At 38.0% G+C, this 16,150-nt stretch overlaps 1 protein-coding gene across 5 annotated transcripts in view; it reads left to right on the forward strand.

Moving 5' to 3' along the window:
* AFTPH (aftiphilin) overlaps nt 1-16,150 on the forward strand; it is a 33,410-nt gene that overhangs the window by 3,312 nt on the left and 13,948 nt on the right. For all 5 annotated transcript variants that reach the window (XR_005628610.1, XR_005628609.1, XM_039718840.1 and 2 more), the window contains exons 2-5: nt 8,111-8,262; nt 8,769-8,895; nt 9,208-9,264; nt 10,862-10,984. Coding sequence is in view for 3 of the 5 variants with exons in the window: in XM_039718840.1 (XP_039574774.1) it covers nt 8,111-8,262; nt 8,769-8,895; nt 9,208-9,264; nt 10,862-10,984 (459 nt within the window). In the remaining 2 variants the exon portion in view is untranslated. The remainder of the gene's footprint in view (nt 1-8,110; nt 8,263-8,768; nt 8,896-9,207; nt 9,265-10,861; nt 10,985-16,150) is intronic.

Consider the following 16,150-nt stretch of genomic DNA (forward strand, 5'->3'; position numbering starts at 1 on the left):
TGGGGTAGGGAGATGATTCTAGTAAATCATCCCATTTTTCTAGTAAGTAATTAATATTAAGGGATAGCCTGAAGGTTTCAAAAAGTTATTTTCACTTGAAGTTTTCTGTAATTTTGTGATAGGTTTTCAATAGAAAACACTTCTGAATGTAGATGTTTATAAAAACAGAACCCTCAGAGGCTCTGTAATTACGTTTTCCCTCCCCAATCCTGCCTGAAGATAAAAGTCAAGTAAATTGGAAGTTCCTTACGTAAAGTTTGCCATAAAGTCTTAATTGTAAAGCAAACTTTAAGACTTCGAGTTTTTTCATTTCTTCTCTTTATGCTACAGTCAGTTGTGACTGAATCTAAAGTGATGTTCTCCCTCCTCTGCCAGAGAGGAAGTATAGCTGAGAGAATGTTTTACACAAATAAACTGGAGAGGAAGTTGAGCTGGACATGCTTTCTCTGTTGCAATTGTTTCCTTAGCCCTGTAATGTCAATTGCTACATTTTTTTTTTCAGTTGGCTCTTATAAACAGTAGTTATTTTGTAAGTGCTTTAAGTTTCAGAAGGATCTATTAAAACCTTTTTATATTAAAAAAGATTTGTTTTAAGATTAAATAGTAATTCTGTTTATAATCCATTGAGCCAATTTTGATAAATTGCTGTTAGAAACAGAGGTTAACTAATGAGTCAGCATGAGCCAGCAGACAGCCCTGGTACTCTGAGTGCAGAATCTTAGTAAAATTAAACTCAGATTTTGATCAGCTTCCTTGCTGTCACTTAAGAGGTTGTCACTGAGGTCAAAACACAAAATATGGCATTTTAAATTAATTGCTAATCTTCTGTTTGACATGTATTAAACTTGGTTCTGCAGCTGTTTGATGCAGGAGCAGAAATACTGGCAGGCAAGATAAATCTGGTGAGAGGGAAGAGAGCAAAGTTTTTTATTACCCAGCCTAAAGAGGGATAGGGAGGAGGGGATTACTTGCATCAGTGTATTGCTGGCAGATCTAAAAAGCATTTGCTGTAGTAACCCAAAGGGAGCAGGCTGTGTGCAAATACTGCATGTGTTAGACACTTGAGATAGATGGGAAAACTGAGATCTCAGCTTAGGCTAAAGGTGAGCTGGGATCATTTACAAGATACTGAATACACTTGATCAGTGATGGTGAGGCTGGGAGAGTCACTGTAATGTGGTGATGAGAGAATCCTGAATGGTTTATAAACAGAATGATCCTAATGGAATTCTTTGCAAAAGCAGAAAATTGAAAAGGATACTTAGCCAGCAGCACTGCTGTTTAAATGTGGAAATAATGTATACAGCAATTTTCATCCATCAGAATGCAGCATGAAAGCAAAGTTATTTATCAGTAGCTCAAGTTTCCATTGAAAAGATCTCTGTGTATTTTCCTTTGTTTCTTAGTTTGTAGATTCTGAATGTGGAGATGGCAGTAAAATATTGTGCTTTCTGAATGCAGTCGTGATTGCACAATGCATGTATGATGGGCAAACTGTTTAAAGACTGTGGATTTGGTATAATCTTTAATTAAAAATAGGCATTGCTTCATTCAACTATTTAATCCAGTTTTTATTAGAAAATATACAATATAAAGGATGAAACTAAGAGGCGGGGAGTTCACAAAATGACCTTATATAGCCACATGTAGTGGCAGAAAGATCATAGTCTTTTCTTCCTTGCCTTTGGTCTCAGGCTCTCTGAATTCTGCACACAATTTGCAGTGCAGGATTTGTAACATGCTGACCTCTTCTGTCCAGTAGCTCTGTGTAGAGGGGAGAGGAGGAAGGGCATGGTGTGCACACAGACTACCACCTGAACCCACATTAATGCTACATATGCCTTAATCCATTTAGTTTCTGTCTGCAGCTGAAAAGATCTAATGCTTGGTTTCAGTATGGCTGCACTTTGCATTAGAGATGTGCCTTTGTGTCCAGTAACTGATTTAGGATGTAGTTGTGGGTGAACTGGTTGAACCAACAAGTCTTGAGCAAATCTGCACAAGCATCAGTCCCTTCTATGAAATCTCATTGCACACTACCAAGTTTTGTTTATGATGAATATAAGGCTTGTAGTGCAGCTTTTTCCATGAGATAATGCTGAACATTAGTCAGCTGAGGGGGTTACTCTGCTGCATTAAGAATATATGTACATATATATAAGTATATATCTATATATATATAGAATTCAGCAGTGAGGCACAAGAGCAGTAATAATCCATGGTAATCGTGTGGGTGGGGAATATGGCTGTGCCTGCCTGTGTGCAAGGAGCATGGGCCTCTCCAGAGCAAGAAGAGCTAAAGAAGGGCTTGGTTGGAAGGCCCAATCTTACCTGATTTACCTGAAACTTAACAAATCCTGGCAAGGGATGAAGGAAAAGGTGAACAGTCCTCCAAGTGGGTTTTAAGGTTCTGCAGTTATTAGAGAGCCTGTGCTCACAGGCTCTGCCTCTTCAGATTAATCAGTGTGGGCGAGGCACAGTTACTGAGCCATGAATAGGCACCCAGACAAAGAAAACCCTGGATCGCTGTCATTTGGAGTGTACTCTGTCTTGGGCAATCAGCATCCTTTTGGAGAAAAGTAATTGTGACCATAAAGACTTCAGCCCCTCAGTTCAGTAAGGTAAATTAAAATAGTATTGGCTACTTTTGTAAATATACCCTTTTGGAAAGGTTTGGGGGTTTTAAATCCATAGCACAGTTCTGAAGTATTTGCAGCTGAATAACAGTAAGAATCGGCCTATTAAAAGTAGCCAGTAATTGCTGGTTTTCACAACAGACTGGCCGAGGGGAATCTTACAAAAGAAAATAGTTTGAGAGAGGATTGTTTTACCATTACTATTTATGGACAAAATTATTTTCCATTTTTCCACGACACGTAAGTGTCATCTGCTATACTTCCTCTCTGGGTCTGACTGAAAAGTTAGTACAACACCAGTAGATAATAACATGACAAACTGAAATGGTCAGTGAGTTTTATGTAGTCACAATAAATAACTGTTAAACTGTACTTTGCCTACATGGAAGATGCAATATTTGTTGCATTCTTCAGCTGAGGGAGAATAAATGGTGAAGCTTCCAGCACGAAGGAGAGAAACAGCTTCATATTTCTAGCCTGGACTTCCCTGCAGTTTCTCTCAGATCAAGCAGTAAAAAGAGCAAAGAAGTCTTAACTTTTTTTTTTTTCCCCTTAAGCCACTACATTTTCAGATTTGCTTTGCAGCTGAGCTCAAAACTTGTATAGTTACTCTTTTAAAATAGATTTGGGATATTTAGGACTAACATTGCCTAATTTAATTCTTTAAATTATTGTTTTTAAAAAAATCCTCATTTTATGTTGATGAAAGTTTTTTTAGCTCTTTAGCTCTGGTCATTGTGGCATCCTCTTTCTGCCTTGCAAATCCCAGTTTAGGACGAGTGTTTCCATTATAAATTTCCCATGTAAATAAAAACATATATTTCAATTCAGTTTTTTACATCTAAGAAATATATGGCACTACCTTCTATTAACCTGCTTTTAAACTGGGGATGGAGACAAGCCATCACATTTGAAACATGAGAAGTTAAACTAGTGTTCTTTGTAAGCTTCTGTACTCAGGAGTTTTTCTGCCTGCAGCTGTTGTCCCATTGCTTCTGAGTGGTGTTGCCTGTGCTTCAGACAAAGAAACAAATTGTTGCTATGTGAAAAGGAAATGGATTCAGAGTTTAAACAGTCCATAAACACTTTCCAAAAAAAAGCTGTCACCATTTAATTGAGAACTTAGGTATTTGTTTGATTGCTTGTGTGGTTTTAGTTAACCATTTAACTTTGTTTAATGCTTGAGTCCAGAAAATTTTGAGGAAGTTGATTGCGTGTTCCCCGTGGTGAGTTGCATCCACTGAAACTGGTTCTTCAGCTCCCTTGTGTTAGCTATATGGTCATGAAGTTTAGCTCTTCAAAAATCCCCAAACTCACCACCCCAAAATATTCCAAGAGCATCACTAAAACCGACCAAACAAAAACCCCAAATACACCCATCCCATGCACACACATGGTGAAGGTAGAAGAGTAAATGGCTACTTAGCTCTTCACAGGCAAATGTGTTACCAGAAAATGTGGTTTGGATGTTAAAAAAAAACAGCAAAGGGAGTTTCTCATTTAACCTTTATTTTATTAAAATAGTAATAAAAAGCTGTGCTAGGCACTCTGCAGAACAGTGAGTTCATGATTTAAGTTAAATAAAATCTCAGTGGTTAATAATTTTCTTTTCTTGGCCCCTGAGCTTTGTTCTGTCATTCTTTGAGAGCTTTCATTCAGCTTCTGAGTTCCAACCAGAAGCCAGTCATGTCCATATGGGTTTATTCCTTTCCTACTTTATATGTTTAGTATCTTGGATCTTTCATAGGCTCATTTCCATCTCCTTTAATGTTTTTTCTTTTATTACTTTTCACATAAGCTTGAATATCTAAACATGCTCAACAATTTAATTATTACACTGTTGTTATTTATTCTTAGGTCTTCCAGTTTTGTGTTTGGTAGAGGCAAACAGCCCAGAGTTTGTGTTGCTCCCTCTGTGGCCTCTTTTCTTGGCAGCAGGATGAGGAGGGTTGAAGGCATGCTCTGTTTTTGACTCTCCCCTTCAAAGCACCTCTGGAGGCTGCCAGGGCAGTGATGCTGTGGGATGTAAGAGATTTCCTAAGGGAAAATGAGGGCTTAAAAAATGGGGCTGTGCCCTCCCCTCCGGTGGAAAGGGCAGAGGATGGAAGGACAAAGTGCCACTCCACTCTTTGAAGGAGAGTTCACCTGGATGAGTTCTTGTAGCTTATATGGGACCAGAACCATGGAGAGAAGCAAGACTGTTTTTTTTTCCATTCTTGCACACAGAATTCCCCAAAACTTCACCCACAGAAGCATTACAGCAGTTACATGGTGAAAATTGCCATTTGTGTCCACTGTGTCCACTGTTTCTGTAGTGGGGCTCAAGTGTGTTGTTTTTATGGCAAATTTTATTATCTCCTCTTTTCATAGCTCTGAAGAAAGGCAGTGACCTGTCACTGTTGGGTTCATGTGGGGGCAGCTGTGGAGGATTTGGTGTGCTGGGTGGTCAGTGAAGAATTGCTGTGTTGAAGGAGTTTATGGATTCTATGACCTTGTGGTGGAGAAGAAATAAAAACAAATTGTGTCAACCAAGTACTTTGGGCTTTCAGCTCTGAGGGATGGATCTTGACCCCTGTTTAGTTGCCACAGAGATAAATTCTAATCCTGTGGTTATGCTTATTTTTAAAAAGTATCTCTGATACTTTGTTTGGTTCTGGTGGTGATTACCACCTATTTTAAGTGTCTACCAAAATGCATTTACAGAAACTATGAAGCTTTAAATTTGTCAATAAATAAATACATTTATTTTTCTATTTATCAGATGTTTGGAGAATCACAGCTAATGTTTAAAGGCAGCTGTAGCCTTTTCACATCTTCTGTAAGTGCCTTCAAGAATTATTCTGCTTGAATGGCCATGGAGAACAATCATGTATCAAATACTTTTAGTGATGAGAAGTGGATAAAAATCCTTGGTTTCTGCCTTTTTTTTTTTTTTTCAGAAAGACAGACATGACATTACTTCTGGTCATCCACAGTATTTTCTTGCAGTCTGATTTATGCAACAATAGATTAAAGTTTGTAGGAGGTGGACATTTACACCAGCTTTAAAATCTTGGTGATGCCCTTAATACCTGGAAGCTGTGACCACAGGATTTCATCACCAGTTGCAAAAACAAGTTCAGCTGCTTCCATTGCCACTGCGTGGAGATGTGTGTTTGTGCACTCATCCCTTTGTCCATTTGCACATGCAGAATTAATTATTCTGGTTTGCTATGGAAACCATTCTTTGTCATATAGAAATAAGGGCTAAGCCTCACTGGGAATTTAGAAAAGATGACAGGAAGTGTAAAGAATGCTATAGTTAAACTGTTCCTGAAATTTTGGCACAATTCTTAAACTCAAATTTGAAATGTGACATTGACTGAGATTCTGCTTGGCTCTTAGAGATCTTCTGTTAATTCTTTCATTACCTAAGCAAGCATATTTTTAGTTACTAGCATGTTCTGAAATGTTGATCCTTTTCAAGAAATGTGATGCCTTGCTGTTTCCATGATCCAATGCCATTCATCTGCCTCTTGCTTTTCCCTGGGGATTTGTACTCTTGCTGTATTACAGAAATGAAGTAAGCATCACCTGTTAATGTAAGATAAGGGAAAGTGATATACTGTAGGCAAAGTTAAGGTTTAAAACTGGAGCAGAGTATGCTTTTGTGTGTTAGTGTGAAACATCAGGCTAGAATGTGGAATACTGTTTAGTTTTCCTTCTTAAAAACGTAAGGTAGTGTCTTAGTTCTGGTCAGCAAACAGGAAACAGCCTACAAGTATTGCAACTTAGTGTATGGCCAGAATGACTGAGCATTGAGAGATGATTAAAAGGAAAATTATTTACTGTAGAACATGGCTCATTATGATCAGAATTTACCAGAGAGGTAATGAGGAAGAAACAAACAAACAAACAAAAAGGGTGAGTCGTCTCTGCTCTGAATTCAGATCTTTGCACATTTTTACATTATGGTTTGCAAGTGACTGTACCTGGTGACTCTCCCTTTCAGGCATTTCTTTCACAGGCAGTAAAACTCAAGAGCTCATGCTTTAAGCCAATTAATTTTCCTGTTTTTTGCAGTTAGTGGCTGAACAGAAAGAATAGTCTGGATAGAGTCGATCCCAGTTCCTGACTCATCACCCCAGCTCCAATACAGAATGCAGATATTCTGATAACATGTTTACCTCTGTTATGTTTGCTGATGTTCATGGTCAGTGAGTTGCTTAGCTGAGATGAGAGACAAGGCAAATTTTCAGCTAAAAGTTCAAATAAGAAACGTTGCAGATAATTCTTGGAATTGTGAAGCAGATATTTTGCTGCATTAAGGTTTGTCCCAGTTGTATTGATTGGCCTAACTAAAATAGGTAATTTCCTCCTACAGCCTTGCTTTTCTGAACTTTAAATCATCTCATTTGTAACAAAAAACCTCTGTTTTGAGGCTTATGCGTGTAAATTCAACATTGTTACTGGAATATGCTGCATCTCCACAGGAGGGCTCTGCTGGCACAGCTAAAACAGCACACGCCGTGGGATGCTCCTGGGATTTCCGCCTACTCTGTTTCTTTTCCATTTCCCCAGCAGAAAAGCAGGTGCTGGAGCTGCTGGATGCTGTCCTGTGTGTGTTGCAGCAGAGCACTGGGAAAGTGGTTGTTGAGGAACACTAAACTAGAAAGATGGAAACACTCCACTGAATGTCAGGCTTGTGCCTCCTTTCCTTAGCAAGAAAAGAGATTTGGGTGTTTCTGGCAAAAATGAGTACATTAAAAAAGGCTTTAATTTAATTTTTACAAGCATACCTTGCAAAAAATACCATTGAAATTGGTATTTTAATAAATAATAAAAGCTTGATGTTTACCTGTTTTTAATGGGTTGGAAAAAAATTCCATATCGTTAGTACATCTGATGTCCAAGACCAGTTAACAGAGGCACAAGAAGTTGAAATCTTGTCTATGTGGAAGTATTTAAGAGAAGAGAGAAATGTAAGGGAAGAACTTGAAAAGAAGAAAGCATACTATGCTTGTCAGAAAAAAGGGGGGGGGATTTTTTTGTTTTTGTGAGGGCAGGAGGTTGTTTGACTTTTGTTTTTCATGTTAGATCCATCTGCCAGCGCCCAGTGCATGCTCTGGAGTTAAAATGCCTGGAAAGCATTAGTTCCAATATATGCTGTTTATATGGCCAAGACATTATCTTTATATAGCATAAATTTTGTTGTGTACATTTTCTGCTAATTTCTAACAGAGTGACTTTGGACACTTCTGTAAGAACTCACTTTGCAGAGGGCAAGATCCTTACTGTTTACAGTAAGGATCCTGTGTACAGGATCCTAGCCTATGTTTGGTGTTTAAAGAATCTTGTGGTCCTCTGACATTTAATATTTTGTGGTAAATGAAATCTCATGTTAGCTATAAGTTGTGTTCCATCTTGTTGTTATATTGGACTTATCTTTATAGCAGTTAGCAAAACTTGACATAAATATTTTCTCTTTGGTATAGACAACATTGCTAAGTCGTCTGGAACGAATATTTGAAGTCTGTTTTCCTTCCATTCCTGTTGCTGAAATTGAAGAAGAAATAAGTTCCTTGAATCATTTGCTGGAAGCAGGTGAAAAGCAGATAACAACTGAGGAGACCTTAGGAACTACTGGGTAAGAAACCACAATACAACAAATACAAGATGAACTTGAAACATGTATGGCAGTAATTTAAAATGCGGTGCTTGCTTCACGTATTTTGAGAAGCCATCGAGTGAAAATCAGCTGTCTATCAGAATTCTAGTTTTCAGTGACTGCATACACCAGGAGTACTTCACTTAGCAACTCAGCAGCCTATCATCTTCTTTTCAATTATGTCTCTGAATTAACCAAATATGTCTTATTAGTTACACTTGCTATAAATTACTGTATTTATTCATGTGATGATGAAGTCTAAGTGGGCTTTGTCCTGTCTGCCGTGGACATCATTTTCCAGTAAGAAGTCTGAACTATAATTGTTCTGAGACCACTGTGCTGTTTTAGTTCCCCTGGGTATTGTGCTTGGGCATAAATTTAATTGGAATGTATGATAAGTCACTTGCATTAAAAAACAGAATAAATATTCCAGGCTGCTAAGCTGTTTTTCTGAATGATAACTTGATTTATGGTGGGTTGTGCAGGGAACTGATGGACGTGTGGACAGAGCTGCAGGACATCCACGATGCATACGGACTGAGATACCAGTGGGGTGGCTCCCACAGCAACAAAAAGCTTCTGTGCTCCCTGGGAATTGACACAAGAAATATTGTGAGTCTGCCAGCAAAACTGCCTTTCTAAATAAGGAAGCTGCCTTATAAGTAGAATCAGGTGGAAGTGTTTTGTGTGAATGCCTTCTCCTAATTGCATAGTTGTACAGAACATGGTTGTTCATGAGAGACCACCTGGCAACCTTTTACAAGCCCTATTAATATAAGTAGTTGCTTTAGTTTTTAACCACTGTGTTATAATAAACATAGTATTTATTCTGTGATACTAACCTTACCTAAGTTCTGTAGCATTGAAAAACATTTCCATCGCTGACATAGAAGAAACTCTTAAGTAAATTCTTTGTTTTATCAGCTCTTTACAGGCAACAAGAAGCAGCCTGTTATAGTACCCATGTATGCAGCAGGACTGGTAAGCTTTTTTTAGTTTTTTTGTTTGTTTTTTTTTTGTTATAGGTCCAGCAACATCATATAATGAAATATATTAAATTACATTAAACACCAAGTATGCTGAGAGATATTTTTGTGAGTACAGTTATGGCTTAGGCATCAGTAGAAATGCTAGAAAAGAATTACCAAATAAATAATTTTCATTATGTGTGCAAGCAGATACTTGATTTTAAGTGAAAGAAGTATTCAATAAAAACAGGGAGAAGATAAGGTTTGTGATTTTTGCTGGTCTGAGCAAAATAAATGTTCTTTTTTTTCTCAAAAAACAGTGCATGTATATGTATACACACAGACAAGCACACCTGTGTTTTCATATGAACATCCACAAACAAATGGAATAGTAAAAGAATATTTTTCTTTGGTTTATATTAGGCTGATTTAATTATGTAGGCTAATTTTATAGAGTTGTTTCTACTGTTTTTTCATGCATCAAGGCCAGCTTGTGTACTTCTTTGGATGTCAACATGGTATTCTGATACAGATAGTTAAAACAACTCTGGGATATTGCTTTTTTCTTCCAGTTTGTGAGCAGGGCTATGCTTGCAACACATGCAGTTATTTTTTTGCAACAGATTGTTGTTGCTGATTAATTGTCTCCTAAATTTTTTATATACTTATGCACACAATAAGGTGGATAACAGCAATAGTAGGAGTAAAGGGTCTTGTTGCTTTCTGTTTCCACATTGCTTTCTGTGTTTCTCTGCTGTCCAAAAGAAATCATTTAACTGGTGGGTAAATTCGAAGCTCCCCTAATAGGGTGTAGAAACATTTGTGGAACAGTTGACCTTGGCAGGTGACTTTCCAAGAATGGTTTAAAATGCTGCAGTTGCAAATCCTGTGCTTTTATTTGGGGGTTTCTCTTTGTTCTCGGATGGTTGGAATGTCTCACTGCAAACTTTGGGCTTTCTGTACATCTTCTGATCCTCAGGTTTTTTTCAATATCAGATTTCAGACATTTTTCATAACACTATCTGTGTTTGAATTGTTTGCTTAAAATTAAAAATGTGAGTGTATTTTCTTAATGCTTCGTAATGCATTTGTTTCCATCTCAGTAATTATCATTCTTGGTATCATTCTGAAAACTGATAATTTGGTTTGTTTCTTTTGGATTACTTAATTGTTGAAATGGAATTAATGCAGTTGTACTTCTGTGATGGGTCATTTGATATTTCTGAAATAGTCTAGACACAATTGGGAGGAGAAGACATCACCTTATCAAGTAACTGGTTTCTCCAGCTTAAATTACACTATTGAAAGTTGAAAGCAAGCCCCAGCTCAACACTTGGGTTTTTGTTACTAGCTCTAAAATGTTTCTTAGGCCTAAGGACCTATGATGATTTTCCCCTGCTCCATCTACTCCTGCCCCTCTCAACACAGTGAAAGTGTCCCAGAGATACATGGTTACCCCCAAGCTCTTAGTTGAGGGTAGTACTACGTAGTAGTGTGTTCTAGTTTATTTGCATCTGCAGTTCTTGAAATGTCTGTAAATGTGTCTGTGTGTGCAAGTAATTTTTTTAAAATAGATTATTCATTTACTTGTTTGTTGTTTGTTTATTCAGGGTATGTTAGAACCTACCAAGGAACCTTTGAAACCAATATCTGCAGCAGAAAAAATAGCTTCAATAGGACAGACACCTCCTGTATCACCAGAGATGAACACATGTGCATCTGATCAGTTCCAGGTAAAAAACAGGGACAGAAGGATGAGGAGAGGCAAAGAAAGAATGAGGGAAATAATGAGATGCCTTATCTCTTTATGTTGAAAATATCTGGATGGTGTATTCAAAGACAGCTGTATGTAAAAGGCAGGTGTTGCTTGTGTCAGGTTGAAGTCCTGCTCTTGGATCTGCTTTCCATGTGTGACTGCGAGTCCCTGTGATGAGGCTGTAGCAGTTGGTGGCCACCATTTCAGAGTCCTGATGATCCTTACTGTTACACAGCAGTTTGCTCTCAAAGGCAGTGGACAGGTAGACAGATTTTATTTGTAATGTTAGACTCATCTGACCTCTGGCTAAGGTTCTTCATCTTTGCTTATTCAGGAGCTTCTTGTTGGAGGTTGTTCTACATGTTGGTTAGGACTTGATTTTCTGAATGATCCTATTTACATTTATACTGTTCATGTTCATTTCTTTTGTCCTTTCTTCTTCTTCAGGGTGTCAGGAAAAGCAGCCCAGCTGCCTGGAGAGGCATTTTGGGTGTGGGCATTACAAGTATGCATGTCTGACCTTTTGATTCTATGAATTCTCTCAGCCCTTTGTGCCAGATTTTATTGAATTATCTGTTACACACAGTTGCTTTGCTGGCTTCTCTGTCTTTAAAGCCTGATACAAAATTAATTCAGAGGAGTTTAGGGGTGAGCTTTTGAATTGCACGAGTTCTTTGTTGCTGTTGTTTTGATGTAAGGATATTAGAGGAGCACTTGAATGCCATGCATGTTGCAGTGTGTGTGGTTGTCAGCAAGCTAATGGGATATGCAGAGATACTTCATTTTCAGTCTCATTACAGTGATGCTCAGTACATATTCAGCTCAGGAGAGGCTCAGCTGTGTCCCTCCTTAGTGCAGGTCTTGTTTAATCCACCCAGCATCTTCAGTTACCTGCTATGCTCTTGACTTCTGACTGAAGGCATTCCAGAAAGAATTATTCTTGGGCTACACCTAACCTTAACAGTAGGTACTTGTGACTATAGTGATGTTCTTGCAGTCCTTGCTCTGCCACACTGCAGAGCTCTAAATGTGACATGCTTGTAGCAGAGGAGAATTCTCTTTCATTATTGAGCAGCAGTTTGTCAGTGGGCTCAGAGCTCACATTGCTTTATAAAGCAATACACATTTGGTGCTTCCTGTGCTGCTCCTCATATGTAGTGGAACTGAGCAGCTGAAATGGATATAAGAAAAGGTAACAACAGTGATTACTGCAAACAGTTTGACCTGTAGAAATCTACTGTGTGGTAAGAAAGTAGGAAAATTTCAGAGTCTTTTTGCAGCATCCAAAGTACCCTTTTTTACAGAGGAGAAAACATAAATTAAGCAATACACTAAACAATGTAGAGAGCTGCGAGAGCCTGAAGTAACAACATCCCTGACAAGTGCCATTTTCTCAGTTTCTTGACAGTCATAGTGCTGAAAATAAGAACCTCTACTTACCAAAGTCTCTCTTTTCCTGTTATTATGAATTCCTACTACAGAATTTCTCAGTACTTGTCACAGTGTGATTATCTTGGCCTACAGCTTGTTCTGATAAGGCCATCTCTGTTCAATAGTTGTGGTCCATGAATACATCTGAGAAGATTCTGTGCTCTCTGCACTGTTGGCACTAGGTTAGCTTTTCCAAAGAGACAAACACTAAAATAAGCTTTTGGGGAAGAGATGGGTTAGAGATTGTAACCATTCAGAACTCTAGGAGGCTACAGTTAAATGACATTCTGAAAGTTTCAGGGTGTGAACGATCAATTCTCCACTTCAGAGACCTTCTTTCTTTCTTGGTCTCATCTTCTGTCAATGATTGGTGGCTTCTTTTGCTTTGGGGAAAATCCAGTTTCATGTCACGTTGTGCAAATGGCTCTTTCAGAATATTCCAGATTGTCGTGGTAATAAAATGATGTGCCCAAACATTTCATTAGGAGCTATGCTACAAACATCGTTAAAATCTTCAGTAGAAATACAGCCAGTTTTAGTGGACTCTGAAACTTCTTATTCTAAAATTATTCTTATTCTGAAACTTATTCTACATGCAAGTTATTTAGGTGCAGCAATTCAAGTATCTCTTTAGTGTACCTGGTTAATGTGTAATTATTTAGTTAAACTTCTAAATTTCTCCATTTTCAGAATGAAGATTTATCCATATTTTCAGAAACTTCAGAATGTTGATATTCTCTTTGGAAGGAGAGGCTCTGTTTGATAGATTCATGTTCTTTGCTCAGGGAAAAGTTCTCCTCTGAGGGCTGGCATTTATGGCACTTATATACAGATCAGTGTCTGTGCATGTATGTGTATGACTTCCTGCTAAGGGAATAAGACTTTGGAAGACTGATGAGGTGAAAGTAATAGTGGAAAGAACATTTGTAGAAACACAGGAATACCTCCTAAATGTTTTTGTTGTAGGCAAGCACACAAAAGCATGCAAAAATTTAAAATGGAGAACTTTAGAACTAATAGCATGAGGTAAAAAGAAGCAAATGAGGTGCAATGTTTCTTCCTAGTTATGACATAAACTCTGAATGTTTTGCCTTCATTCCCTCCAGCAGGCCTCACTGAGTTAGGCTGGGGAAATAGAGTGGACAAATTTCCATCTGAGCCATTTAAGCTATAAGGACAAGGGTTTTGAAATTGAGTTCTCAAGCAAGTCACTGACTGGATTGTCACATTAGTTTATTGTATAAAGATGATTTTTGTAGAGTCATTCTCTTTTACATTTGAAGGTGAAATCTAAATTCATCTTTGATCTGTTGTTTATCTTGACAATTGAGGGGCTAATTTCTCTGTTCCTCTGTGCTCATAACTATAAGGCAGTAAACAGAATATGAAATAATCCCCTGATTACTCTTGCCTTGATCTAAGCATGGTGTCTCAAAGACTTCACAGGGAAGAAGTAAAAGGCTCTGTCAAGGCTCATCAGGTGTAAGGAATGGCTGGTGAAATAGGCACCCTTTGATTGTGAGACCCAAGACAGAGGCCCTTCTCTTCTTTTTTGTACAGCTCTAGTGGGCTTCTAAATCACAGCCAAGTCTTCAGGCAGTGCGTGCAAAATATATTCCAGTGTTTGTCTAAAGAGTTGCTGTCTGGACTTAATGATGACTGCCTTCTCTTGGTTTGATACTGTTTTCTGGTTAATGTTGTTTTAAAGTTTATTTATCTGCTTCTGCATTTTTTGAGGAAAGTTGTCCAGATATTTCTGCTCTTCTGCTATTGCTTCAAAGCATTCTCTTCTCTCCATTTGGGGCTATGTTTCTTTTGCAGGGTTACCTGCCAAGTTTTACTTAGTAAGTTTTATATGGGAATAAAAATCTGCAGTGACCCAGACCTTTCTAGAAGAAAATTACCAGTGCTTCTTTTCTGCAGGTGCCCATTACAGCACATCTGCTTGCATTTAAGCCACTGAATTAGGGATCAGGTTATAATAGAAATATACATTTTACACTTGGTGGCTATTAGGGCCTGAACCTTAATTAAACCCCATGGGGTGACAGTCTCTAAAAACACTTTTAATTACATAAGAGACCATCAGGACTTCTAACAATGACAGATGCAAACTACCATATTATTGGCCACCAGCCAAAGGCTCCATCAGGAACTGCTCTCCAGTTATACGTGTGAGAAAGATCCAAGAGTGTGAGAGTGTGTGTAGCTTTGTTGACAGAGTAAGAAAGAATGGTTTGCAGGTAAGAGATGCTACAGAGCTTGCTGTTATTCTCAGATGTGACAGCTGTGTAAAGGGGTTGTTGGAAAAGAGCAGTTTTCAGAACTGATAAAATTTTGCCAATGAATATACACAATGAAATGTATGAATTACTTGCATGTAAAGCTTTTTCTGGAATGTGTATGATGCTCGTTTTTGGGATCCATCTGAATATTGACATTATATTTGTATTACAAGTCCTTTTATTCTTTTTGCTCAGCTTTAAGACAGCAAAATGCTTCCTTTTTTTTTATTTTGTTTAATTTTCCTTGAGTAATTATTGGCACAGACACAAACATTTACATTTTACTTTTTTGGATTATGAGAGCTCTTACATAATACATTCTAAAATTATTGTATGGAAACATCTCTCATTTGTATCAAAGTGAAATATGATGCAGTAAAACAGGCAGGCATTTTAATTTCCTCTTTCTTACTTCCTTAACTTTCAGAGTAGTACTTTGACAGCTGAGTATACTTTTTCATTTCTGTACTGTGTCCTGTAATCTAAGATGGAGGCCTTGAGGAGTGAAAGCAATGTGCTCCATTTCTCAGTATTCTCCTAGATTGGGCACTTTTCCTTAAAGCATGTAACTAAAATAATAATTGCAATAACCTAACAACGTCACAGTTTCAGAAAGGCTGAACATTATATTCCCATTTGCTGGGTATGTTCCCGCTGGCTGAGGTTTCAGTGCCTGTGTTCAGGTGTTTCTTAGGGCTGAGGTAACGGGAAACAGAAAACTTTCTGTTTAATTTTGCTTTTTCCTCTGCCTTTTCCTTTCACTTGGTTAGCTACTGTGTAGACTGGGACTTGCCAGCATCTGTATAGGTAGGGCTGCTTTACTTACCCTCTCTTGCAAAGTAGTTGAAGTCAGCAGAGTGGCCTCATCCCACAGAGCAGACTAATATACTTGGTATATTCCTACTGATTTGGAGTCAGACTTGTTTTTTCCCATTTTAGGAAGAATTCATCACATCCTTTGTCCTTTCCTTGTCAAATCTGAGAGTCAGGCCATCATTAAAGGCACACACTTAGCAAGCCATTGCTGCCACCTTTTCCGTGCAGCTCTGTTAGTCATCAGTTGTGATTCAGGCCTTTGACACAAAACCTACTGGGTGTTTTCCTCAGTTAGAGTTGATAGGAAGCCACTTTATTTCAGTTTGAGTTAATTTTGCTCAGGACAGAAAACTACTAAATTGTCATACTCACTACCCTTTTCTTTTCCTACAAACTTCTTTTAATGTTAATATAGTTTACATATAGTGACAAAGTTTAAACAAGCTACTGATAATAGTGATCATTACTTCATCTGCTGGAGCTTCCACACTGCTGACATTATATCTACATGCAAATCATTTCAAGGCCAGTAATACCATTCCCAAAGCAAAGTAAAAAGTGAAGAATCAGTTTATTAACCTCCATGGAGAGAATACTGTTCAAGCTGTGCT

This window comes from Passer montanus, unplaced genomic scaffold, assembly GCF_014805655.1.
Source record: "Passer montanus isolate IOZ18808 unplaced genomic scaffold, ASM1480565v1 scaffold40, whole genome shotgun sequence".
Lineage (NCBI taxonomy): Eukaryota > Metazoa > Chordata > Aves > Passeriformes > Passeridae > Passer > Passer montanus.